General features: G+C 45.0%; 1 protein-coding gene across 2 annotated transcripts in view; it reads right to left on the reverse strand.

Annotated features, from left to right (window-relative positions):
- The window catches only part of LOC119393779 (uncharacterized), a 102,091-nt gene that overhangs the window by 38,248 nt on the left and 36,142 nt on the right, over positions 1-27,701 (reverse strand). The window contains exon 1 of one of the 2 annotated variants that reach the window (XM_037660932.2): positions 10,714-10,913. The exons of the other annotated variant lie outside the window; for it this stretch is intronic. Coding sequence (XP_037516860.1) covers positions 10,714-10,768 — 55 coding nt within the window. The 5' untranslated portion in view covers positions 10,769-10,913. Of the gene's footprint in view, positions 1-10,713; positions 10,914-27,701 lie in introns of those variants that run through there. 2 annotated transcript variants of the gene reach the window in all.

The following is a 27,701-nucleotide window of genomic DNA, read 5'->3' on the forward strand; positions in this document are numbered from 1 at the left end:
AAACGGGTCTCTTGAAATAAAAAAAAAGGTGGTTACGTGTAAACATATAAGCGCGGGCGGCCATGCGGTGAGTGATGGTTGACACGCAGTAATTAATGCTAATTAACTATAATTCGTCAACCATTCTGTCTAGATTGTTTGGCGTGCTCATCTTGGTTGCGAAATCGACGCGAGATGTCTGTAAAAGCCGTACGATTTGAGTCTGGAAGTATGCGGAACTGAGGCACGACGAATTCCCGCTCTCAGAGCGCGCGAAACCGAAGCTGGGAAACGGGCCTCACCGAACGGCGGCCACTCAACACTCGCGGGCTCCGACAGCGCGTCTGACTCCTGGTCTCGGTACTGCGCGCTCTCGGATAGGGAATTCGTGGTGCTACACTACCGTGAGTAATTTCATTTTAGGGGCGAAGCTCCTTAAGGCGGCACCCGTTCGTCCCTCGTAGTCGTCGTCGTCGTAGTAGTAGTAGCAGTAGTAGTAGTCGTAGTCCGTAACAGGTCTTACGCTTTGACCTCCAATGTGGTGCCGGTGGGAGATTTTTCCTGTGCGTTGTTGAACAATAAAAAATTTGCAGCGTGCGCGTTAACTAAAAGCCGAATTCTTCTGTCTCTCATTCCCCATTAGCAGCCATTGGCATGTTCCAGTAGGAAACGTTAGTAGAAGTAGAAGTGTAAGTGTTAGCTAAAAGCCGACTTCTTCTGTCTCTCATTCCCATTAGCAGCCATTGTTTACCTCCAAGGTAGTGCCTGGTGAGATTTCTCCTGTGCGTGATTAAACAATAAAAATTTTGTTCAAAACGCCGTTGATTGATGAAATAAACCAACGAAAGACGCCAGATGTTTTGTAAAAGCAAAACGAAAGAACGCCAGATGTTTCTACAGCAAAACAAAAAGACGCCAGCTGCTTAACGAAAGACGCCAGATTTTTCGAAAGCAATGGTTTTCTAAACAATGAAAATTCACAGCGTACATGTAAAATTAAAGTGAGCTGCAAGTCGTCATAACTCATCTAACCTTTAGTATAAACGCGCCCGATCTCACGTCGGTGATGATGTACTGGGCAGAATTCACGGAAGATTCACGGTTTACCGATGAACCTCCGCAGCTTCGCCCACTCATCATCATTCACTCCGTGGATATGCTGTGATTTTTTTCCAGACCCAAAGGTCATATGGCCTTCTCACAGAGTTCACTTCGATTTTTCAGTTGCGGTGAGCCCGCGGAAACTAAATGCATAAAAGATATTTATTCATACGTTCTAGCTTATTCACTAATTACGTGATGTCACCTATAATCATTTTACCGCCTGAAGTGTTCGTATGTATTCGAAGGGACCGCCCTTTTATTTCAATATTGCCATTTTTACACTTCACTTAGCACGCTGCATTGAAACAGCCCGTATGCACGTAGTATGTATGTATGTATGTATGTATGTATGTATGTATGTATGTATGTATGTATGTATGTATGTATGTATGTATGTATGTATGTATGTATGTATGTATGTGTGTGTGTGTGTATGTATGTATGTATGTGTGTGTGTATGTATGTATGTATGTATGTGTGTGTGTGTGTATGTATGTATGTATGTATGTATGTATGTATGTATGTATGTATGTATGTGGAACAGTATGCTCATTCGTATCCTACACCACGGCCGCTGTATAAAAAAAATGTAGCGGCCGTGGCTATACACTCTTAAAAGAAAGTCGGGAAAAAGCTTGTAACCACGAGCAAATAGTAACAGCAGCTGTTGCTAGCCTTCATGGCACATTCTAATTTTTCTCTACCTTTTTACTACCTACGTTAGCAGAAACTTAAAAGTTGCAACGGTTACTACCTCGTATGCGTACCGTTACTAACTTTTTGCCATGCACCTGTTAAACGAACTTGTTAAACGAATCTTGGAAGTTATTTTTACGAGCTTTTTACAACCTATTCACTAGCACGGGGATCCATTCAAGTTCATTGAGGCGATATTAGTAAACTTAGTACCCCATTTTGGGCCGGTCATGTTGACACGATATTACGCAAAATAGACATATAACATATTGATTTTCTTAATATGCTTGATTAAAAGTTCTACGCTACGTTACCTCGCGCCAGGTGGCGCGGGTGGTGGCGCGGGGCAACCTCTGCGTCTGATAATAATAATATCTGGGGTTTAACGTCCCAAAACCACACTATGATTATGAGAGACGCCGTAGTGGAGGGCCCCGGAAATTTCGAGCACCTGGGGTTAACCTCTGCATCTGCACTGGACTCTTAATAAAGTTGTACTCTCTCACTCTCTCTCTCTCTCTCTCTCTCACGCGCTCGCCCCGAGAAAAATCGCGGCCGGGCTAGCGAGACGGCACGACGCGCTTTGAGTTTCCCTCTAGTCTAGCCGTGGTGTTCAATCACATTCTAACATGCCGCGGGATGGCGACCAAGTTCTGCGTCCAATATATGCGACGCTCTTCCGGCTATCACACCTCGTTCTCTGATTACGCTTTCACCGTGAACTACTACAGCTACCACAAGGGTTTGTTTAATCATTTAACATGGACGTTAGTCATCGGGATGGAGATGTACCACCAATGATCAAAGTGGGTACATCCACGTTAAACGGTGCAATAGCTGCCAGACATCAATATACATTTTGCAAATTCTCTTATATCAATGTACAGTAAACATTCAGTTACTTCTGTAAGGGCACGCTTTACTTTCATGTTATTACGATTCCTATGACGGAGGGATCAACCATGCTTTTTTGCATAGCCCATCGTTCATCGCAACTGAGTAGATTAATCCGCGCAAATTTTGGTGAGGGCTGTGGATGTGGACAGTGGTTGTCCGCGGATTTCAAACCTTACATATTGAAGCCGTACATAAGAAGGGCTGCTTGCTGGGCTAGTGGGTATATTTGAACAAAAGTGAGCTAATTCATCGCGCTGTGTCTGTGTTCTTATGTCGTCTTCGTTGAATTAGCGTACTTTTGTTCAAATGTACACATGCAACGTGCAAAAGAGTGCAGATGCGTGTATGGGTGCCCATGAAAGCATCTACACAAGCTTCATTGCGTAAGGAAGGTTTTGTGAAAACGCGCGACTTTTGCGTCTCGCAGCGCGCTCCGATGGAAATCAAATCGAAACATGCGCAGCGTAACCACTTAGCGCAAAATAATTCGAGAACATCGGTTCGCAGCAATCGCTCATACCAAGTTTCACGCACAGGTGCGACGCTGCCTACACAGACGGGGTCGCCACTTGAGTCACGACCTTCCTCAATCTTCCTTCTCCCTTTAAACACGTATCTTTCAGTGCACTCAAAACACAGCTGTTCCAAGATGTTTACGCCGATGATGTCGTCGTTCTACAATCCATAAAGCATGCATAATGAAGCGGTGCAATATCCGGCCGAAGGCAGACGTCATACGACTATACAGATGGAGTTGCATCTGCATATAGCCCGGGCTGCGCAGTTTCTAGAAGTAAGCATCTAGCTTTTAACGCGACAGTGTTAAAGAGCTCGTTTCGCAGAAATTCCGATGTCGGTGGCGTGTTTCACTGTGAGCGAAAAATCAGCGTTGTCTGTGAGCGAAAATTCGAGGTACAGATGCAAATAAAGAAATAATAAAAAAACTTCGGTTCGAGTAGGATCGGGGATTCGAACCTGCGACCCGTCGCTCCATGGCGCGATGCGTTTAGCCGCTCGGCCTAGAGTTACTGTATATGCTACCTTCAGGTAGCAGAGTTGCGCATCTGTCTTCCAACGCCGCTAGCAACCATGCATTGCGGAGAAGCTGCCGCTTGGGCCAATTTTTTTGCAGCGAACTGAATTAACACTAGCCATCGACAGCCAATGTTTATCGCCGGTCTTCGACACGCCAGGCAAGTTAATCGGCGACACAGTAGGCATGTCGCCTGCAAAAACTAAGTGCGATTTCACCGCATAGCTGTGGTTGCTAGCCGGGCCTATGCGCTACTCTGCTATCTAAAGGTAGCATATACAGTGACTCTAGCTCGGCCACCACGCATACACCCTCTAGCATACTAACGGCGAGCTATTTATATACATTTACCGTTGGTGGTACGCACATCTCGGAGGTACTTCAGCGTGGCAGAGGCTTGACTATCACCCGCGAGATGGCGCAAAGGGCCCACGGGTGCGCTTTCCGTGTTCGGTCGCGCCGCATGCAGCCGGCGCGCGTCCGCACTTTGGCTTTCCTTGCGGCACAGTTGAGGTGTCGACCGAGAAGCGAAGCCAGGCTAGTGATTGGGAAGGCGATACGAACACAGTCGATTATGCAATCGCGTTCTACTCTTGAAAGTGAAGCTCAAGCTTCCTCCAAGTTTTTAATTGAATTCTGGAATGGTACTTTCCGAAACAAAGATTACAATTACGAGGCACGCTGTACGTAGCAGTGGACTCCGTATTCTTTTGATTAACTATCCGCGGTTCGTTAACGCGCACTTAATGTAACAATAAAGAGAAACAATGAATCAGTTTAGAATGATCACTTATATAACATTACTCTCGTTATTTCACCACCACATATTTAGTAATAGAAGAGAAAAGGTGAAAGTTCCATTTTTAAATGTCGCGCCGAAATCTCCGCACGTTACGTCACGGATTTCAAGGTAACCTTTCGCAATTTGGCGACATTGGCTCAACGAAATTTCCTGAAACTTGGCGCGTTATACGTCTCCACGTTCATAGCCCTCAGATAACGATGAACTTCATTCTTGCCGACTAGGAGCTACGCGGTAGACGCCTTCAAAATCTATGACGTCACGGCGATTAGTGCGGAAACTTCAAGGAGGCGTTGGCACTTGCATCTTGTTTTTTTGCACGTTTTCTCGCTTACCAAGCGTCTTCTCGCGACAAGCATCCTGATTTTGGTATTTTGAAAGAGCCGTTTACTAATATCAGACAAATCGTTTTTTTTTTGTTCTGGGTGGGGGGGGGGGCTTTAAATCTATGGGCAAACGGGCTTTCTTTGCATTCTCCTTCCGTCCAAATGATGTCGCCGTGACCAGGAATCGAACCCGCGCCCTAGTGTCTATAGGCAGCGCAACGCGATAGCCGCTAAGCAACCGCGGCGGGTGAGGTGGAAGTGGATGCAAAGAAACAGTATAAATACACAAGCATATAGACCTATATACTATAACAAACCGGCGCACGTGTTTGTTTTGTCCTGGAGGTTTGCGAGTTCTTGGTTGTGCGAAATGTAAACGACTGGCTAGCTCCATACACGACGTCAAGCGCAAACGCACACACTGCTGCATTCTGATAACGTGAAGCAAAGGAGAAGGGTCGTGGCAGAGACGCATGGTCGGGTTATGTAGATACAGAGCACGCGTTGTCGTCCGTGATTGCATACGACCTCAGTCGGGCAAGGACACGTCGCCGTGATTGTACGAGTGGCCTGCCTTTGCAGCGGCGCGACATTTGATCGTGTTTGGCCTCGTGCATACAGTGCATCGCTGAAGCTGTAGACATCAGTCGCCTGGCTATAGAACTATGCGATATACAATACTATACAACATACTATACAACTATGTAATGTACCCACCGAGATAGCGACTATACGAGAGTGGTCACGTCTGGTAAGTTGTGTAGCCAATGAACGGACAACTTAAACCTTAGATATTTCCACTTAAGCTGTAACGTTTGGATGCTATGTCTGAACGAGAGGTGTATAGAAGAGTGTTTCAGGGCACCTAGAAAAAAATTCACCTAACCTGTTTCGCCTGAACCGTAAATAAATATGTTTAGTGTGAGGCTTAGGTTAGGTGTGGTTAGGTTAGGCAACTAGAAAAAAAAGAATCTAACTTTTTTGTCTGAACCGTTAAAAAACTATTTCTCGCGAATAAACAAACACTCGCCGAAGTTGCAACGAAAAAAAGAATTTTTTCGTCGAATTCTGGGCTATAAAAAAAATATTGTGCTTAGTGTGAGGCTATGGTTAGGTTAGGTTGGGTTAGGTTATTAACGAAGGTTTCCGACCAATGGCAAAAAGCATTTGCGAACGAAGAGCTTCGTGGAGCTCCCAGTGAGCAATGGGACATTTTCACATCCTGGACACCCTTGCCTCGTGATAAGCGATTGTAGGAGGTGTCACGACGAGCGTTTTCGCGTCCCTCCTATTTCGCTATCACCACTAAGGCGATGACTGGGGCTACAGTTGGTTCATGTTCCGACTAAAAAATTTCGAGTGTGTCCCGTTGACCTCGGTCCGTCTGTCTTCTTCATTGCGATTCTTTCAATCAGCGCATAAGCAGAACTTTTCCTATCACCAGGATGCCGCGCTGCTGTCAACTCTGGAAAGCTTCAACGCAAAGCGCATCCTCAGCACCTCGTGTCGCGATTTGAGTCCAGCCAACACTGCACACATTTAACGAGACAGGCTATGTATGCGTCTCGCTCGGCGACCCACTGACGAAGGAGACGGGCGCACGCGAGACGCCAATGACGCCCGTTGGTTCCACGTGGGCGGAGACGCAAGGGAAAGCATGGCGGCGCGATGCGGGCGCTTTGCACGGCTCGGTGCCCGCAATGCAAGCGCAGCCGCTCGCCTGTGAGGCCGACCGTCATAACACTCCTGCACGGAAGTTGTTGTTCCTCGGTATATAGTCCTATACGCCGTAGCATAGCGTACATCCCTGCGATTTGTGAACTCCTCTCTCTCTTCTATTCTTTTACTCCCTTGTTCCCTTCCCTGTGGCGCAGAGCTGTGTGCTCACTCATGGGCTGCACAAGATAACACCGCCTTTTGTTTGCCCCCACAAAAACCATTCCACCCTTAGCGGTGATCGGAGAGTGGTGGTGGTGCCTATACCGTATTTATTCGGATGCCACCAGCGTGCAGTAGCTAATGTTGGTTGCTATGGTGGCTCACTATTAGAATATGTCCGCTAGTATTCGTCAACCATACCGTTTACGAAGATAGCCAAGGAATAAACAAAAGTTTACAGAAAAATCCAACCAATGGCCACTGCCACACACTATCACTTATAGACGGGGAAGATGTGAACTAATTGTAGGTGAAACGGAAAAAGAAACAGATAAATCACGATGGAACCCGACTGGTGGCTGGCTTCATCTCGCGGTTATAGATGACTTGCGTGTCGCATCAATGTTATCAAAACATCACATGCAGGTTCTTTTGCTATTCACGCACAGAGGCGTTCCTGCCACGTGGTTATCACAATGAAGCAGGTTAACCGCAACTTGTTTGCCGTAAAAGCCGCCATCGTGGAGTATCAGTACGCCCAGAAGCTGCGTCCGTGACGTCACGTGTAAGCTACCTATTGTATTATATGTGACGTCACACGCGTGACATCACGAACGAACGGGCCACGTCCAGGCACCGTCTCGACAGGTCTGTGCGCGCGTATGTGTGCGCGTCTACAGCTCTTTCATGGTGCCTGATTTTAGACGACTGCCGCCGCCTATGACGTGCGTGGCTCGGGGTCGGCAATTCGAAAAAAAAAAAAGAGTGGCAACTTAAACGGGAAGAGCCAAGCTGCATGGGGCAACTCTTCTTCATCATCGTATGGAAGAGCAGGCTCACGGCATGCGCGTGCCTTGCCGTCCATTCACGAACCATTAAGAAGGAGTGCGACCCTCGTGCGGAGAGCAGCAAGAGTTTCGTCGGGAGCGACGACCCATGCAGGCGCGTCCACGAAACGTCTGCCCTCTTTCGCGCTGACCGAGGCCGCAGCAGCTTTTAACAATGGCGTCGCGCCAATGAGTCGTCTACAACGAGGGCCACACGCTGAAGGCACAGACGAAATCGAAAAAAAAAAAGAAAAGAATCAGCCAGAAACGACTCAGCTTGTCGTCCGCGCGTATGCGAGAATATCGGTAGACTGAGACTGAATGAAGACAACGCAGCTCGGCGGATAGTGCATATTAGTCGACACTATAGCCACACCTATAGCCAACATTTACTAAGCTTGCGGATAATTACCAATATAAGCAAATCATTTGGCCGACATTAGCGTAAGCCCTCATTTAGCAAAAGCTATAGCCAACATTAAGTCCGCCGCGGTAGTGTAGCGGTTACGTTGCTCGGCTGCTGACCCGAAGGTCGCGAATTCAGTTCCGGCCACGGCGGTCGCATTTCGGTAGAGGCGAAATGCTAGAGGCCCGCGTACTGTGCGATGTCGGTGCACATCAAAGAACACCAGAAGGGTCGAAATTTCCGGAGCCCTCCACTACGGCGTGCCTCATAATCATATCGTGGTTGTGGCACGTAAAACCCCAGATATTATTAGCCAGCATTATTACACCCGCCATTTAGTCAACACCGTAGCAACCATGGCACCTAGCCACACTTCGATGATTTATCATTATTATTATTTTTTGCTGCTCACGCTAGTACCGCGCTGCTTACACTTGGATGACATTAGCCAGCACTAAAGCGATAATTTAACCAACATGATCAAACGTAGCTAGTCGGTGCTGGTTCTTTTGCGAGCAAGTACGGTAGCCCAGGAAGACACCGCTGCACTACGTCTTTCTTAAATCTCAGCGATGCTCTCGCATAAAAGAAGCGATGGTAAGACATAAAGATAACAAAGAAAGCAGGTGGTAGCGCCGAGTGAAGAAGAATGGTAAACGATCGGCACAGGGGGTGGGCTGACCTCCCACCGCAGCTCCGCTGCCGACCCCCATGGGTTAGCATGTGCAGTGGATGTGGTCGGGTACGAAACGCTGAATATCAACAATAGCGGACCATCGCACGCCGAGATTCTGCAGGCCAGACGCGATGAAGCAACCGGTCGGGGATCAAAAGCAAACCCCGATACCGGATCGCGACCTGTTGTTTTTCTTACGTGTGTAACATGGTGTAATGCACCATACATCACCGAGTATAGTGGCCGCCTCGCTGAGCAAGGTATGTCTAACATCCGTGTAATTGCGAGGGAGGACAAAGCATCGGGCAAGAGCCAATGGAGCCACACCATGATGCAAATCAAAGGCACAGCAACGAGGTAGAAAGAGGAATACTAACGGCAGAGACATGAAAGAACCACTTAACCGACTAGGAGCTGTTCTTGAATGCACTGCAGGCTGATACGAGCAGCGGCTGCCATGAGTGAAGCCATGGAAGGATGGCAGAGGTCTCCTCCATAAGAGTCAGTATTTTCGTGCCGCCTCCACAACTTTTCACAACGCTTTAGATTTTGTCATAATGACAATGCATACTGAACTCTTCGATGGGTTAGAAAAGCAAGCGAGATATACATGTATACTAAACCCACAGCGAGGTCAAAAGTAAGGCCGCTGGCTAAAACGTTTCACCTCTTGGATATAACAATAGAGAAGTGCCAAAAGTTCACGAGCTGAAACTTGGAAGTTCGAAAAGGAAAGGTCTGCAAACAAGCTGTCGTGCGAAATACATGTGACACCGTCGGTCCGTTCCCTAATCGCGTGGCAGAGCTATCGGAGTTGATTAAAAAGTCGCAACGGCTCGCGTCTCGACTCCCTTGCTTACGCTGCAAGCCCGCTTCCGTTGAGAAGGCGACGACACCAAATAACACACAAGCAACAACTGCCCCGGCACGCATTGTTACAGACGCACTTTTCATTTTTCTAGTTAAGCCTTCCCGGTGTGCACGTGGTCCTCCAGCTTTTTGGCAAGGGCAAACTGCAGGAGTCGGCAGGAGCAAATGATGGCACACGCTCTTTTATTATTTTTTTAATGGCTCCGCATAACGGAATGTGTTCGGAGGGGCGCAGTAAAACGTGTTCACAATTGCGCCGCCCGCGCAGCCGAAGCCGAAGTTTTCGAAGCTGCTCTTTACAACCAGGCGCCCCCTCCACAGATGTTTCGCGGGTTACGTCACCGGAGGTGCAAGTCGAACCCGAGCACCGCCGAAATACGCAGTTGGATGGTGATCAAGAGGAGGAGGAACGCGTCTCTAGCACATCCCTCAGAAAGCCGCCAGTCATGCATGTGCACTCCGCGGAAAAAGAAAAAAACTACGCGGCTTCGTCCGACGCCTCGCACACACGCGCGCGAGCTCGACCGCCTTTCACGCCACATACACGACGACGCGCCAGAACGAAAAAAGAATGCAAGAGAAAAGGTGCGCCGTCTCTGAGAGCGTAGGCCGCGGCACGTCCGCCTGTCGTCCCGCGCCTGCAAAAATACCTCGCAAAAGCAAACGCGATGCCAGATGTGAGCGCGCACGGCTGGGCACAAAAGGCCGTGCCGTGCACCGCGCTTTGCGGCGCGGAGGCTCGCGGCGCAGGGACAGCTGTAATAAACTGCAATTGTTCCAGGCTTAAAAAAAAATACTTGCGGTTTCGCCGAGTGACAGTGCCGGGACTAGACGCCACAAAGGGTAATAAGTACTGTTGCGAAGAAAGCCGGCATTCGAAGTGCCGCGATAAGTGCCGATCCATCGCGATAAAATCCGCATCCGCTGCAGCGGTAAACTCCTCTGAAAGAATACTTCCGTAATACTAGCAAACACGCGCAAATACTACACAGAAAGTCACAAGACAACCGCTGGCGGTTGTCCTGTGTCTTTCCGCGTAGTCTTTGTGCGTGCTCGCTAGTATTACGGAAGCATTCGGTCAGTACCAACAAGCCCAGCTAAACGCATTAACGAGTCCTCTGGAAGACCCACGACACGCCTTCCAGACGACGTGCACCATATCTGCCACTCGTCTGAGGAGCACGCGAGGGAGAGATAGCGAAGGAATCGGACGTCTCACCTGGCTCGGTTGACTTGGCTCCCCGGCCGAGCACCTTGGACGCAACTCCCCCCATGGTTGCGACTCGAAGCGCGCACCGAGCTTTTTGCGGGTCCCTCCGGGGCGACCGAGTTTGAACGGCGGCGGCGGCGTCGACGTCACAGACGGCGCAGCGCCGGCAGCAGGGGCGCTAGTGTAGCGGCGGCGGCGACGACGCAGACACCACCGTCGACAGCGAGCGGCGCGCCGAGAGACCGGTGGTGGTGCGAGACCACGAGACCCGCCCCCGCGCGTGATTGAGGAGAACGCCCCCTGGGAGACGAATATGTGTTCCAAAGGAGAAAGTACTCTATCAGCCGATGATGGTGATGATGATGTTCCTCTGATACGGCTCGCAGCCACCCTGGGGGAATTGGCCAAGAATTGGACGCATGAACTTTCAAAAAAAAAAAAAAAAAAACACACATTTTGAAATATTACAAATGATACAAGAAATATGAAAAGACAACATGCAAAGGAGACGCGTAGTAAGCTGGACCAGTTCGTAATGGTTCACTGCGGAAAAGCGAAAAAAAAAAAAGACAAAGCACCAGAGATGATGAAGAGAAACAAACAAGCCTCTTTCCCATCTTTGTACCTTGTACTTTTTTGCGAAGTTCCGCAACGAAAGGAGAGACTGCGATAATTGTGCACTCGTACAACCAGACCAGACAGATTAATATTTAACTTGAACAGAACAACTGAAACAGTGATACTAGAATATAGCCAGACTCCTTCTTCTTGTTTTGTTTTGTTCTGTTTACAACACTGCTAGGCTCGAGATAGGGGCCGGAGAAGGATGCGGTTGACATCAGTATAGTAGTTGTTTTCCTCCGAGCATGGCTCATACCCAATGCAGGGGATTGGCCTAGCAGGGGGTGAATTTTGCCAATATTATCTTTAGGGTGTCATTCGTAGAAGCTATAATTAAAGCATTAAATTAATTGATGCATCAATTATTGGTAATGAAATATTTAAAACAGGCAGAATTTAGCTACACACCAAAACAGCAATGCAGTAAAAGAAAACAAGGTTTGAAGAGGATGCTACGTACGATTAGTAAAACTAGAATGTAAAAACAAAGCAATAAAAACAAAAAAAAATACAAGAAAGATACTTCGCAATCTATTTTTGATGAACGAAATTATTAGTTATTGCTGCTACAACGATACTAATAAAAAGAGAAGTTAAAGTGCCAGAACAACCTCGTTTTCGTCTTCTTAACACAAGGTCGTAAGAATAACAACTAACAATTCACTCGATTGGCACGGCCGCGGTGGCGTGCCGAAACTCTGCACGTCACATTTTTAACTTGTTTATTGAGCACGTATGCGAGGTGACTTATGGAAAGACGCTACATACATAATATAACACAACGTACATAAGTATTCAATCAGTAAACACAACCCCAAACAATTATAACTTAAGCGGTTTTACGTTATTGTATTTGGTATAATGAGAGACGACACAGTGCGCAATCACTGTACGGGCTTTTTTTTTTTTTTCGTTACATGCTTGTTTACAAAGCAGTGTATAATGTTCGCCCATCAACTGAGGGGCAGGCAAATGTCAAAAGCCGCCATTCTTCTGTCTAAGTTTCAAAAGCTGATTGTGTGTATGTTCTTTTGTTCTTTTAAGGTGTTGTTTGAGTCGCGGTACCCTTAAAACCCCTCAACTGCAGGCATTACATAAAGCGGGCAATAACGACAGAAGAAGAAAAAACATGGCTGATCACTCTGTCATAGGAATCGGTATAACACGAAAGTGAAACGTGTCTTCACAGACGTAGCTGAGCGTTTGTTGTGCATTGTTTTGGCACAAAGGCGAAGGAATGGATACTATAGCAACAAATTGTAATGTCATGCGAAGAAAGGCAAGCAGCTCGAAACTCGCAACGCGCTGCTTGAGCAGAAGGACGCACGGAAAGAACATACACAGGATGAGCGCGAACAACTGCCACAGCTCGACAGTTAAAGCGATCTGCTCATACACAAAGGAGGACGCACGAAACGAACGCGCAAGTATACACAGGATGAGTGCGAACTAACTGTCACAGTTGTAACTTATTTGTGTGTGAGCAGCGCGCTCCTTTCGCAAAAGCGGCTGCTGCAGTGAGCGAAATGACCTTCGTGCTCTCTGTAACTTCAACGCAAACTTGCGGTGAGAGCACAAGACGTGCATACCACCGCGCACGAGCGACCTCGCCCTGTGGAGGCGCGCACGCATCGCAACGCGCGGGGCGACGATCTTTAAAGCGCGCCCTTCGAGCCCTTCGCGCCATCTCGCTAGTGATAACGAAAACACGCTGAAGTGTCTACGATCTCTGAGTGCCGCCAACGGTAATTGGTATGTACAAATAGATCGCCGTTAGTATGCTGAAGAACATGCCTTTTGTGGCCGAGTCGGTTCGCGGAAAAGCACCATTTTAATTTTATACTATGCTGCGAGTTATGTCTTGAAAAAGAAGAAGCGCAAGCAGGAAATCTGAGAGCTAACGATGTGAAATGAAATAAATGAATATCAAAAAGAAAGCAAAATACTAACTAGAAAAAAGCCGGCAGATCCCACGCATTGTGAGAATCGATGTAATGCGAAGCAGCCAGCAAAGAGCTGCATACATCGTCTTGTATGTCATTGAGGAAAATGCGTGTCATGGTTTTCATGTTAACTCCTATTATTTATGTTCGCCACACAGTAACGTCGCGCAATACCAACTTCGGGGTCGATCAAGCTAGAGAAACGGCCGCCAGCGCCCCATGAGCGTGGCACGCAAGTCAGGCTGTACATGACATACGTGTCATGACTTTCATGTTAACTCGTGTTATTTATGTTCGTTACACAGTCACGTCGCAAGATACCAATTTTGGTGTATATAAATCTAGCGAAACCGCCGCCAGCGCCCCATGAGCGTGGCATGTAAGTCATGCTGTACATGACATGCGTGTCATGATTGTCATGTTAACTCGTGTTATTTATGTTCATTACACAGTCACGTCGCGCAATACCAATTTCGGGGTAGATCAAGCTAGCGAAACTGCCGCCAGCGCCCCATGAGCGTGGCACGTAAGTCATGCTGTACATGACATGCGTGTCACGATTTCCATGTTAACCCGAGTTATTTATGTTCATTACACAGTCACGTCGCGCAATACCAATTTCGGGGTAGATCAAGCTAGCGAAACTGCCGCCAGAGCCCCATGATCGTGGCACGTAAGTCATGCTGTACATGACATGCGTGTCATGATTTCCATGTTAACTCGAGTTTTTACGTTCGTCATACAGTCACGTCGCGCAATACCAATATCGGGGTAGATCAAGCTAGCGAAACCGCTGCCAGCGCCCCATGAGCGTGGCACGTAAGTCATGCTGTACATGACATGCGTGTCATGATTTTCATGTTAACTCGAGTTTTTACGTTCGTCATACAGTCACGTCGCGCAATACCAATATCGGGGTAGATCAAGCTAGCGAAACCGCCGCCAGCGCCCCATGAGCGTGGCACGTAAGTCATGCTGTACATGACATGCGTGTCATGATTGTCATGTTAACTCGAGTTTTTATGTTCGTCACACAGTCACGTCGCGCAATACCAATTTCGGGGTAGATCAAGCTAGCGAAACTGCCGCCAGCGCCCCATGAGCGTGGCACGTAAGTCATGCTGTACATGACATGCGTGTCATGATTTCCATGTTAACTCGTGCTATTTATGTTCATTACAGAGTCACGTCACAAGATACCAATTTTGGTGTATATCAAGCTAGTCAAACTGCCGCCAGCGCTCCATGAGCGTGGCACGTAAGTCGTGCTGTACATGACATGCGTGTCATGATTTTCATGTTAACTCGAGTTTTTACGTTCGTCATACAGTCACGTCGCGCAATACCAATATCGGGGTAGATCAAGCTAGCGAAACTGCCGCCAGCGCCCCATGAGCGTGGCACGTAAGTCATGCTGTACATGACATGCGTGTCATGATTTCCATGTTAACTCGTGTTATTTATGTTCATTACACAGTCACGTCACAACATACCAATTTTGGTGTATATCAAGCTAGTCAAACTGCCGCCAGCGCTCCATGAGCGTGGCACGTAAGTCATGCTGTACATGACATGCGTGTCATGATTTTCATGTTAACTCGAGTTTTTACGTTCGTCATACAGTCACGTCGCGCAATACCAATATCGGGGTAGATCAAGCTAGCGAAACTGCCGCCAGCGCTCCATGAGCGTGGCACGTAAGTCATGCTGTACATGACATGCGTGTCATGATTTTCATGTTAACTCGTGTTATTTATGTTCATTACACAGTCACGTCACAACATACCAATTTTGGTGTATATCAAGCTAGTCAAACTGCCGCCAGCGCTCCATGAGCGTGGCACGTAAGTCATGCTGTACATGACATGCGTGTCATGATTTTCATGTTAACTCGAGTTTTTACGTTCGTCATACAGTCACGTCGCGCAATACCAATATCGGGGTAGATCAAGCTAGCGAAACTGCCGCCAGCGCTCCATGAGCGTGGCACGTAAGTCATGCTGTACATGACATGCGTGTCATGATTTCCATGTTAACTCGTGTTATTTATGTTCATTACACAGTCACGTCACAACATACCAATTTTGGTGTATATCAAGCTAGCGAAACCGCTGCCAGCGCCCCATGAGCGTGGCACGTAAGTCGTGCTGTACATGACATGCGTGTCATGATTTTCATGTTAACTCGAGTTTTTACGTTCGTCATACAGTCACGTCGCGCAATACCAATATCGGGGTAGATCAAGCTAGCGAAACTGCCGCCAGCGCTCCATGAGCGTGGCACGTAAGTCATGCTGTACATGACATGCGTGTCATGATTTTCATGTTAACTCGTGTTATTTATGTTCATTACACAGTCACGTCACAACATACCAATTTTGGTGTATATCAAGCTAGTCAAACTGCCGCCAGCGCTCCATGAGCGTGGCACGTAAGTCATGCTGTACATGACATGCGTGTCATGATTTTCATGTTAACTCGAGTTTTTACGTTCGTCATACAGTCACGTCGCGCAATACCAATATCGGGGTAGATCAAGCTAGCGAAACTGCCGCCAGCGCTCCATGAGCGTGGCACGTAAGTCATGCTGTACATGACATGCGTGTCATGATTTTCATGTTAACTCGTGTTATTTATGTTCATTACACAGTCACGTCACAAGATACCAATTTTGGTGTATATCAAGCTAGCGAAATTGCCGCTAGCGCTCCATGAGCGTGGTACGTAAGTCATGCTGTACATGACATGCGTGTCATGATTTTCATGTTAACTCGAGTTTTTATGTTCGTCATACAGTCACGTCGCGCAATACCAATTTCTGGGTAGATCAAGCTAGCGAAACTGCCGCTAGCGCCCCATGAGCGTGGCACGTAAGTCATGCTGTACATGACATGCGTCTCATGATTTTCATGTTATCTCGTGTTATTTATGTTCGTTACACGGTCACGTCGCAAGATACCAATTTTGGTGTATATAAAGCTAGCGAAACGGCCGCCAGCGCACCATGAGCGTGGCACGTAAGTCATGCTGTGCATGACATGGGTGTCATGATTTTCATGTTAACTCGTGTTATTTATATTCGTCACACAGTCACGTCGCTTGATACCAATTTTGGTGTATATCAAACTAACGAAACGGCAGCCAGCGCACCATGAGCGTAGCATGTAAATCATGCTGTACATGATATTCGTGTCATGATTTTCATGTTATGACTTGTCATTTATGTTCGTCATACAGTCATGTTACGCCATACCAATTTTGGTGCACATTCGATGAACCAAGCGACCAGGAGAGCACAAAGTCGTAGGCGGCTAGATAGATAGATAGATAGATAGATAGATAGATAGATAGATACGCTCAAAGTCGCAGAAGTTCGCTAAGAAATGCTTCGCATTTAAAAAACACTAAGCGAGAAACAATCTCCATCAACACAATACCGAGAAAGGAAAGTCCCGGTTTCGCCGCAAGGGCGAAGCAATGAAGGCGTTAGCAAGAAATTGGAATGTCACACGAAGAACGACAAGCAGCTCGATACTTGCAGCGCGCCGCTGAAGCACAAATAAGGACGCCTGAAATTAGGAGCGTTGCGTTATAGAAAACACGCTCAAGCTCCTATCTGCGTACCACCAGCGGTAAATGGTGAACATAAATAGCTCGCGGTTATTTAGCCCGCGCATGCATTGCTGTGGTTGAGATGATGATGATGATGATGATGATGATGATGATGATGATGATGTCCTCTTTACTCTTTCTGATGGCGCTCACCCAAAAAGGAGAAGGATGGGCCAAGAATCGGGCGGCAGGATGCTTAAGGTGAACACCTATGATACTAAACAAATCTGGAAATTTATGTTAAAACGGAACACCGAATAAATGAATATTTTAACGAGCAAGCGGTCAGACTATCGTTTGGACTTTCCAAGATAAGTAATTACAGATTTCAGATCAAGATTATCAACAGAGAAAAAAAAAGACTAACACGGTAATCTTTTTGTTTCATCTATGTAACCGAACACAGCAGAGCAGACACCCCTGTGGCTATAACCTAACGAAGTGCCGCCAAATGATAAAATTACGGGAACATTTGCTGTCAATCCTAACTTCTGAAATGAAGCTACAAGGTATCTTTTTGTCTGATTAGAATAGCGGCGATAAAAATGAAAGGAAATGCTCTATTGTTTCGATTTCATTGCAAAACATGCATAACGAGGACGCCTTGAGCCCAGCTTTATGTAGGTAATAATTCAATTGCGGAATTTCTACACCGTAATCTGGTGTAAAAAACTTCTAACTGGCGAGATAAACACCACTGTTTATTCCAGCAACATCTTAGACGTGAGCAGTCTTTAAATTTATCCAATGCGAATTTGCCTCTTTGGCTTTGCAAACAAGCATTTCTGAATCTTAATGCTGTCGCGTAAGCCGTATCTGGTAAAATTGGGATGAGGAGTCCACTGAGGTATATTGTGGCTAATGAGTCAGCCATTTCATTCAAATATAATCCGCGGTGGCCTAGCTGGTACCCAGAGCAACTGAACTTTTTGTAAGTTTGCCGGTATTAGGTGGCTAAACAAACTAATGAGTGTTAAATTTCTTGCCGCAGAAAGTGCAGTAAATACTGAGAGAGAATCTGTAATTATCACTGCTGTTGATCCACTTGAAGGAAGTTTGCGTAGTGCTAGAACAATTGTCAATAATTCTGCAATAAATATGGGAGTATAATCTGGAAGGCGAACCGAGAAAGATTAGTCAAGAAAAGCAGAGAAGATGCCTACCCCCTCCTTTTCTTTTAATACAGATGCATCAGTCGCAATTATATTACTTATTTTCAAGTGAGCTAGACAATCTTCTAACCAATTATTTAGATACCGAAATTGCATTTGTTTCGCAATAGAGAGGAAAATATCGTTGACTTGTATGTGAAGAGTTGAATTCAGAATACCTGTTGAGCCAATATGTTTAACTTTTACATTCAGTGGTTCTAGCAACGCTTGTACAAATATAATCTGTGGGGTGTGTAGTCGCTACCATTGTTTTTCAAAGAATAAACTCGGTTCTCCAATGAAAACGTGAAATGATCGTCTCTGAGGCGTATCGTAAAGCTTTAGGAATGTTTGAACAGTAAGTACTTTGAATCTATTTAACAAAGATGGTAGTCGCGCTTCCATAGACAAGACATTATTAGCAACGAACTTTGGGAGTCCAAGGCACAAACGCATAGCTTCCCTTTCCAATAGTAGCAGGGGTCTCATTTTATTCGTTGCGCTGCCAGAAAATAAAACGCACCCGAATTCCAAGATAGGCCGCAAATACAGTTTATAAATCATTATCAGAGTATCTCTTCTCAATCCCGTTCTACGGTTACCAAGCTTCCGAAGCCATCCCATTGCGCGTGTTGCCTTAGAGTAGACTTCTTCAGTATTATTTATCCAATTTAATGTTTCATTATATATGATGCCCAAATATTTAAGGGAATCTACCTGTGGAATGAGCTCTTGACTATAAATCAGCGAGATGTTGACAGGCTCCTTAAAAGAGAACGCGAGAGGCGCGCTTTTCTTGACGTTCAACGTCATATAAATATTTTGAAGCCATAATTCTAGCGTATTTAGATAATGTTGTAGCGTCTGATATAGTGAGTGCAGATCATTATTTGACGCGAATAAAGCAATATCATCTGCGTACACATACAAGTGAATATCCGGATGTGTAGGAATGGAGCTTAAAAATATTTTAAACAAGACGGCCGACAGTACGGCCCTTGTGGTACGACACATTTCTGCCTATATTTATTAGATGAGCAACCATCTTTAAAACAATCAAATTCCCTTTGTCTTAAAAACTCTGAAACCCACGCTGTTATGTAGTTTTAAAATCGGTAATTTTCCATCTCTTTAATTAGTATCGAATGCTCAACCTGATCGTACGCCTTAGCTAAATCCAGAGTAACTAACGCACACTATTCTCGCCGACGCCGAGCCAGCTGTATGCGACTCTCTAAATCAACATGGGCACACCGTATTGAGCATCCAGATCTAAAGCCAATTTGACTCGGGTTTAGTATTGAGTGATCATCGATATATTTATTTAACCGGACATTCAAAACTCTTTCTATGACTAACTAGGTTTGACGTGAGTGATATTGACCTTATATTGTCAAGGGCAAATACAATTCCCTGTTTTTTAAGTACCGGAATTATTTTGGAAAGCTTCCAATCTGCAGGTATCCAGGCATTTTTCAAAGAATAATTGACCATATTAAGGATTTCATTTGGAGATGTTTCGAATATTACTTTTCTCATTTCAGAGGTGACCCCATGCGGTCCAGGTGCTGCAGGAGATAAATGACTTATTACATCCGCCAGTTCTGCTACATTAATTTCATCGAAGTCCTCACCAGCAATTGGGTTCACAATGTGTTTTGGCATAGTTGATGTAAATCTATCTTCTAATCCTTTCGTAATATTTTCTAATAATTCAGAGAGTTCACGGGGTGAAAGAATTGAAGAATCCACATTTTCTGACGGTGGAATCATCTTTCGAGAACGTAAAAATCTAAAAAGCGCTTTCTTATTCATAGCCCGAGAAAGATAACTAAATTTGTTAATATCATAGCCATCTTTTGCTTTGCGTATAGTGCGTTTGAAAGCTGCTGCTATGAATTTATAATCACACCAATTTTTGGAGCATTGGTTGACTAGAAGTTGTTTCCACGCAGCTTTTCGTTTTTTATAAGCCTTCATACATTCTGCATTCCACCGCGGACTAAAAGATCCTCCTGTGCCCGAGTTTAATTTAAAAGTTGAATTTTTTAAATGATCTTTTCAATACTGCACACAGACTCGTAGCCCTAATATCTTCCGGCATGTCTTTCGAGGAATCGAAGTAGCCTTTAAATCTTTTTGTAATTTTACATAATTAACGAATGAGCCAACCTCCTAATGTCAAATTTAATGTCAAAGGTAATAGGCAGATGATCACTATTTGTAGCGCAGTCTAAAGTATTCCACGAGCATATACTTAGGGAGGAGCACGAAAATGTCAAGTCGATTGCCGATTTAGACTGTCCTCTAACAAAAGTAGCAACGTGTGAAATCAAGCAAGATAGATTATTGTCAACAGCCCATTCCCACAAGCGTCTTCCACTTAAATCTGTTCTGAAACCATAAAACACGTGGCGTGAATTAAAGTCCCCAGTCAGTAATATGTCCTTTCTGCAGGAAGCAAACATGACGTCTACTCTAGGCATCTCGTGTCTTGCACTCCTGCCGGATAATATACGTCAACAAAAGAAAAAGGAGAACTGTCTGGTAATGTTATGATCTAATACGAGAATTTCACAATCAGTAGCCATGCACTGATAAGATATGCTGGCTCTGTAACGAAACTTAGTTGATACCAAGAAGACAAATCCACCTCCTCTGCCAGGTCGATTCAAACGAAATAGTCGATAATTTTTCAGAAATTTTTTTTTACCGTTTGTAAGCCAAGTTTTTTTGGAGAGCAATTAGGTCTGGGGAAAGTTGCGAAGAAATGTATGATAAATCTGTGGCTGCCGAAACAATCGATCGGCAATTCCACTGCAAAACGTTTAGGGAGCCTATTTTGATGCTAGAACAGTAGCCGAAACTGCTCAATCCAAAATATCCGTTTTCAAGAAGTCTTTTTTTTTGAGAGGTCCTCAAAGAAGTCTTTCTTTGACAGGTAGTTTTTTGATTTCGACATTTTGGGGGACATTTTTGCAGGGGGAGATCTAGTACGCGTCTGTGTCTTTTGAGAGTCCGCGTCCATATCTGCAATATCGTCGGAATCATCTGTTAGGGTTTCCAGGTCAGCTTGGTCCGCGTTTTTGGAAGGTCCTGCTTGAGCAGAGACAGATCGCTGATGTGCTGTCGATTTTTCTATCTCCGCACGCTTTGGAGTCACTAAAGCCTGGGGAATCATGATCTCGCGTAGACGCTACACCAAGAATTTGAGTCAATTGATTTGATAGTACTTGTGCCAAGGTTTCAAAAAGATTGTTTGCAAGACGTTCCATTACCTCTTCAGTAGCCTTCTCCATGGCCTCTGCTATACATTTTGCGATAGATGCATCCATGGCAGCGGAATGACGCGCTGTTACGCCTGCATATCCTTTGGTTCTTTCCTGAAGTTCCGCAACTGCTTTCCTACGGGAGCAACGCAGCGTTCCTCAAGAACACCAAGTTCTAGTTCTTTTGACCAACAGTCTACAGAGTCAGCAGGGTGAACTCCATTACATAAGCAGCACTTCTCTTCTTCAGAGTTGCAATCGCGGCTGTTATGGTTCTCTCCACAGATACGGCATCTAGCAACTGACCTGCACACTTTTACTCTGTGGCCGTATCTCCAACATTTCAAACACTGTAGGGGTTTTGGGGAAAGTGGCTCCACCTTATATATGAGTACCCGTGCTTTAATTTCTGATGACTTAAGTGTTCCTAAAAAGGTTACTATCACCGATTCGGTCGATGATTTCCTGTTGTCAATCATTCGGGTGCACCTGTAAACTGAAACTACACCGGCTACCGAAAATAAATCCAGTATTTCTGCAGGTGTCAGGCTCGTATTTACACCGCGGATTATTCCCTTCGAACATGCAAGATGTGCTGGAATAAACGGCCTCACCGGATGCGCTGCCAAACTGTGAACAATTGAGATGCTCTCGAACGCATTCCTGATCTGCAGAACAGCACAGAATGCCTCCCCGACCGAACTGGCGGACCTCGGTGATCTGCTGGAAATGCGATGTGGCTTTTCGAAGCTCCACTTGAAGCGCCTTTGGATTCTTCATCGGTATAGCACCCCCATTGGTAGGTACCAGAGCCACAGGGACGTTGCTGACTCTACTGCGTAAAACAGAATCAATCGGCCAATCCTTGGCCGGTATAGAGGCTAGCCTAGGGGAGTGCCCTTGACCAGGAGAGGAAAATGACATCGAGATGGTCTGACTCGCTTGAACTCAGAAAGACCGATTAACTAGTAACGGTACCAAAATGAACAAGAAAAACAAAATAAACTCTCAACTGGAAAAAGGATACTGCCGTCCGATCCTAGCCCCGAAGACGGACAGAACGCATGGACAGAACGAGCAGGGCTGGCGTACGGTGGCCCGCTCAGCAACGATCGAATCGTTCGGATCCTCCAAGTTGGTTGGTTGGTTGTTCCTAGAGGAATGGCACAAGCCACCACGGGAAATCGGCCACGAATCGTGCGGCAGTAGGATTTGTGAATGGGGGAAAAGAAGGATAATTCTAAAGAGATAATTTGTAGGTAAGCGAAAACATTATTTGTGTTTACGGTTTCCGAATTGAATGCTAAAGAGATAGAAAACTGGAAGAGAAAGAGTGAGTTAAATAAAAGAATTAAATAAATAAGTAACGATAAATGAAATAAATAAAATAAGTATGTACTAGAAATATTAGCATGGCAGTCTTTTTTATTATTTTATATAGTCAAATACCGCCTCACATATGTCCCTGTTGCAGTGACCCAGTGCCGACGCCCCCAGGGAGAGTAATGCCGTTACGGAAAGCTCAAGCCCAAGTTTTTGTAAAGGAGGTTCAAGAAATCTTTGATTTAGATGTTGTTATCTGCGACATTCTGTGAAAATATGCTCTACGGTTTCTGCTTGCGAACAATAACAGCATTGAGGGGAAGGAAAAAAACCAAGCCTGTGTAAATAAAAATTTAAAGAGGGAATTCTGTATAACAATTTAGTTAATGTAACTTCTAATTGTCTTGTGCCACACCATGAGCTATGCCATGGAAACCTAAGGTGCTGAAAGTCTGCCCCGTTTAGAACAGAAGATTTTGTGTGTTCCTTTCGAATACAAAAATTTCGAAATCGTGCGATAGTATTTTGGGACGAGGGCCTTAGAACCTTCAGGACCGGGCCCTGAATTGATGCTGCCGCCAATGTGTCCGCTGCTTCATTTAGAGTTATTCCAGTATGACCTGGCACCCAAACCAAACGGACAATACGTACATGATTGGGCATGTATGTATATAATTCTGATAGGCAGCTCGATGACTTTGGTACTGCCAAAGCCGCGCGAACTGACAAAGAATCGGTCAGTATAACCACTGAAGAAATAGAAGCTGGGAGTTTGCGTAATGCCAGAATAATTGCCATTAATTCTGCCTGGAATATTGGCGTAAAATCGAGCAGTCGAATAGAAAAAGACCAGTTTAATGCCGTTGAATAAAGGCCCACTCCTGCCTTCTCATCTGTAACGGAGGCATCTGTGGGTATGACTGAACTTATCCGTAGGCTCTTAAGGTGGTCGTTCAACAACCCGTTTAAATATCTAATGGGCAATAGTTTAGCATTTTTTGGAAATATATCATCAAATTCTATTATTGTTTTATGATTGAGTAAACTTGGGAAACTTATTTCACGCATTGTTGTTTGTAACGGCTCCAATAGCTTTTGTACGAAAATTATTTGAAGACGCTGTAACCGAGACCACTCACAATAAAAAAATCTGGACGGCTCGCTAAGAAATATATATTGCGAGCGTCTGTGTGGGGAGGCATAGATGTTAAGAAATATCTGGACTGTTAGAATACGAAACCTATAGTTTGCAGAGACGGCAGGTATGTTTCATGGTAAACAATATTATTAGCTACAAACTTAGGAAGACCTAAACATATCCGTAATGCCTCACGTTCTATAGTTAGAAGAGGGCGTAATTTATAAGCGGGTCCCCCACAGAATAACACACGTCCAAACTCTAATATTGGTCGGACATACATGCTGTATATCATTAGCAATGTTTTTCTACGCATTCCAAAACGAACGCCGCTGATTCGCCTTAACAAACCAAGTGCACGTAATCCTTTGGATGCAATATACTCAATATGTGGGCTCCAATTAAGATTTGTAGTGTATATTATGCCCAAATATTTCAATGAATCTACCCGTGGAATAAAATCCTGCCCATGCATCAGTGCGATTCGCACAGAAGTCAACGGGAACGCGAGAAGAGCACTCTTGTCAACATCAAGGGACATGTGCAGGTCACTAAGCCATACTTCAATCTCATTCATATATGATTGTAGAATATTATATGGCAAGTGTATATCATTAGAAACTGAAAAGATTGCAATGTCGTCCGCGTATACATACACTTGCACGTCCTTGTGAAAAGGAACAGAGCTTAGTAATATATTAAATAAAATAGGCGAGAGAACCGATCCTTGAGGAACTCCCCTTGTTTGTTTGTAGTGTTTAGAAGATAAGCCGTCCTGCGAGCAATAAAATGTGCGTCCGCTTAGAAAATTTTGTATTCATGCAATTATATACTCAGGAACGTTAACACTTTGGAGTTTATTAATCAAGATGGCGTGCTCTACACTGTCATACGCCTTAGCAATATCTAAGGTTACTAGTGCGGCGTACTGCTTTTTGTGCCGAGCAAGCTTAATTCTGCTTTCTAGATCAACATGTGCACACCATATAGAGCACCCAGGTCTGAATCCAATTTGGGAATCATTCAATATATGATTTTCTTCTACCTATTCTTTAATATGTCTATATAAAATCCACTCTATTAGTTTTACAAGGTTTGAAGTGAGGGAAATAGGTCTAATATTGTCGATTGCATAACCAACGCCCTGTTTTTTTAAGTAGTGGAATTACTATGGCAACTTTCCACTTTGGATGAATCCATGCGTTTTCTATAGAAAAATTTATAAAGTTAAGGATATCGCTGGGAGACAAATCAAACATAATTTTTATCATGGCTGTAGTTACAGTAAAACCTCGGTGATGCGAATCTTGCGGGGTCACCAAAAATATTCGTATCATCCGAAATTCGTATCACCTGGAAATTTAGTATGTGACAGAACAAAGCTGGTGTACATTTTCATTTATTCCTTTTCAGGGCCGCAACAACGTTATAAATAGCTCTGGATGATTGCCAGTAAAGTTTTTAGAAGTCAACGATCATACTTATGCTCGTAAATATACGGCGCGTGCGCGCGTGTGTAATTAATGATTCATGAACTAGATGTGTTGCGACCCTTGACAGCTAGTAGCCCCTTCCTAACCTTAAGTACGCTTTTCCGCAAGACGTCTGAGTACTGTGGCGTCTAAGACTTAAGGAGCGCTTTGCAAGTTATAGATGAAGGCCAGAAAATTTTAGAACCATTGTCCTTTGTTATTATTTTCGTATCGTAGTGGTGTTTGGGATGTTTTTCGAGAGATTTACGGCCGTGCCCACACAATCGGGAGGTTTCCTCTCGTGGAAATCGAAGAGTTGGCAGGCGTGCGCGTCGCCAACAATCGTGCGTGTTCACGTTGCGAGGCTATAGCTCCTTGGCCAAGACCGCCAGCTCTTCTTCCGGTCCTGTCTGATTGCGACGCCGTGACTTGAATAGACGTGGCATGGACGTGTAAACTCAGTACAACTACAGTGGCTAGAATGCTAGTACAACAACACTGCAACGCGATGAAAAAAAATGGATGGATGGATGGATGCTATGAGCGTCCCCTTTATAACGGGGCGGTGACATGTCTGCCACCAGGCTCGAAGGCGAAAAAAAAAGAAGAGAAAGAAGAAAAAAAGCTTCCTTGTTTCATGTTGTCCTAATGCCTTATCTACATTGATTAAATCTATGTTATTATACCAAAAAAATATAAATTCACGGTCCATCTCTCTGCCTCTTAAGGCAGAATGACCTTAGCGCAACGCCAGCGCCATCTATAATCCGAACGCGAAGGAACCTGAAGATGCGTTGAGGCCTCCAAGATTCGCGCGCACAATCTCGGAGGCAACGACGCTGCGAGGCGCGCATGCCCACGCGTGATACGCGTGATTGCCGCGTCTTTCAAAACAGCGCAGACAGCACCTGTTCGTATCTGCGCGGTAGCGTACGTTCGTATCAAACGTCGCGGGGTGAAAATCGGTTCGCAACAACCGTACTCCAATACATTGCAGGTTGATGGGCCTTGGCCGGGACCCGGGACCACAGAAAAATTCGTATCACCCCGAAATTCGTACGAGCCGTGATCGTATCACCGAGGTTCTACTGTATATTGTCAGGACCTGGACATGAAGCTGGCAGTGACTTTACTACTTCTGATATCTCTTCTAATGTGGTTGCCTTATATTCATTAGCTTTTCCTGTAACCGGCAAAGGATAGGGTAACAACGATGCAAAGCGATCTTCCAATCCCTTCCCAAATGCTTCCAATGACTGTAACAATTATGCGGGTGATAAACCGATTCTATATTTATTGGTGACGGAATAATCTTTTCTACATTGCAGAAACCTAAAGAGTGCCTTCTTATTTTTGGTCTCTGACATATAGCTGTAATGTTTGGAGTTATAATCTTCTTTTGCTTTGTCAACCGTTTGTCTAAACGTGGCAGCGGCATATTTATAGTCTTTCCAATTACGTGGGCACTGGTTGTAGAGTAATTTCTTCCAAGCTGCTTTTCGTCGCCTATAGTGGCGATCACAGTCTGTGTTCCACCATGGTGAATACGTTCTATTTTTAGTTGATTGCATACGGAATTCAACTTTTTTTTCTACTGTTACAATAGCTGACATAAATGAAGTACCTTTACCTGATCGCTTAGTCCTGTCTGTTTATTTGAGCCTGATCGTAGCGAATTTTTAAATTTGCTGTAATTAACATAATTTCGAACATGTTTGTTTAACGAAGTAAGTAGGCACACTATTTCAAAAAATATTGGCAGGTGATCATTGTTTCTGGCCGATGTGATGGCAGACCAGGACAAAATAATGCAACCCGAGCTTGAAAAGGTCAGGTCTATCACAGAACGTGATAGGCCAGATACATAGGTTGGAGTTCTGGAATTCGCGCAATGAACGTCATTCAAGCTGGTCCATTCTAACAACCGTTTACCACACGCATCGGATTGGTAACCCCACGAAATGTGGTGTGAATTGAAATCTTCTATGATTATATACTTTATACATGCTGCTACTGCGAAATCAAGTAAAGTAGTGTTCAGAACACCTGTAGGGAAATAAACATTCACTGTGGAAAATGGTGTATATCAAGGAATAGCTACATCCAATGCCAAAATTTCACTTTCTGTCGGCGTTGACCGACATGAAATCTTCGCTCTATGGCCAAATTTTGTAGAGGTGAAAAACGCTAGGCGCCCTCTACAAGAAGGGCGATCCAATTGAAAGCAGTGATAATTATTTAGATTTTTTTCTGTAGATAACCAGGTTTCTTGAAATAGAATTAAATCAGGAGAAAGTTCTGCACGAAGATGTAACAGGTCAGTTGCTGCAGCAAGAAGTGAGCGGAAATTCCACTGAAGTACTTTTAATGACCCTAAGTTGAAGGTAAGCCGGCGGTCTCAACTGCTTTCTGAAGAATGTTGTCTTTCAAGAAATCATCCTTCGTTAGTGGACTATTATCCTGACATTT

The sequence above is a fragment of the Rhipicephalus sanguineus genome, chromosome 5 (assembly GCF_013339695.2).
Source record: "Rhipicephalus sanguineus isolate Rsan-2018 chromosome 5, BIME_Rsan_1.4, whole genome shotgun sequence".
Classification (NCBI taxonomy): Eukaryota; Metazoa; Arthropoda; class Arachnida; order Ixodida; family Ixodidae; genus Rhipicephalus; species Rhipicephalus sanguineus.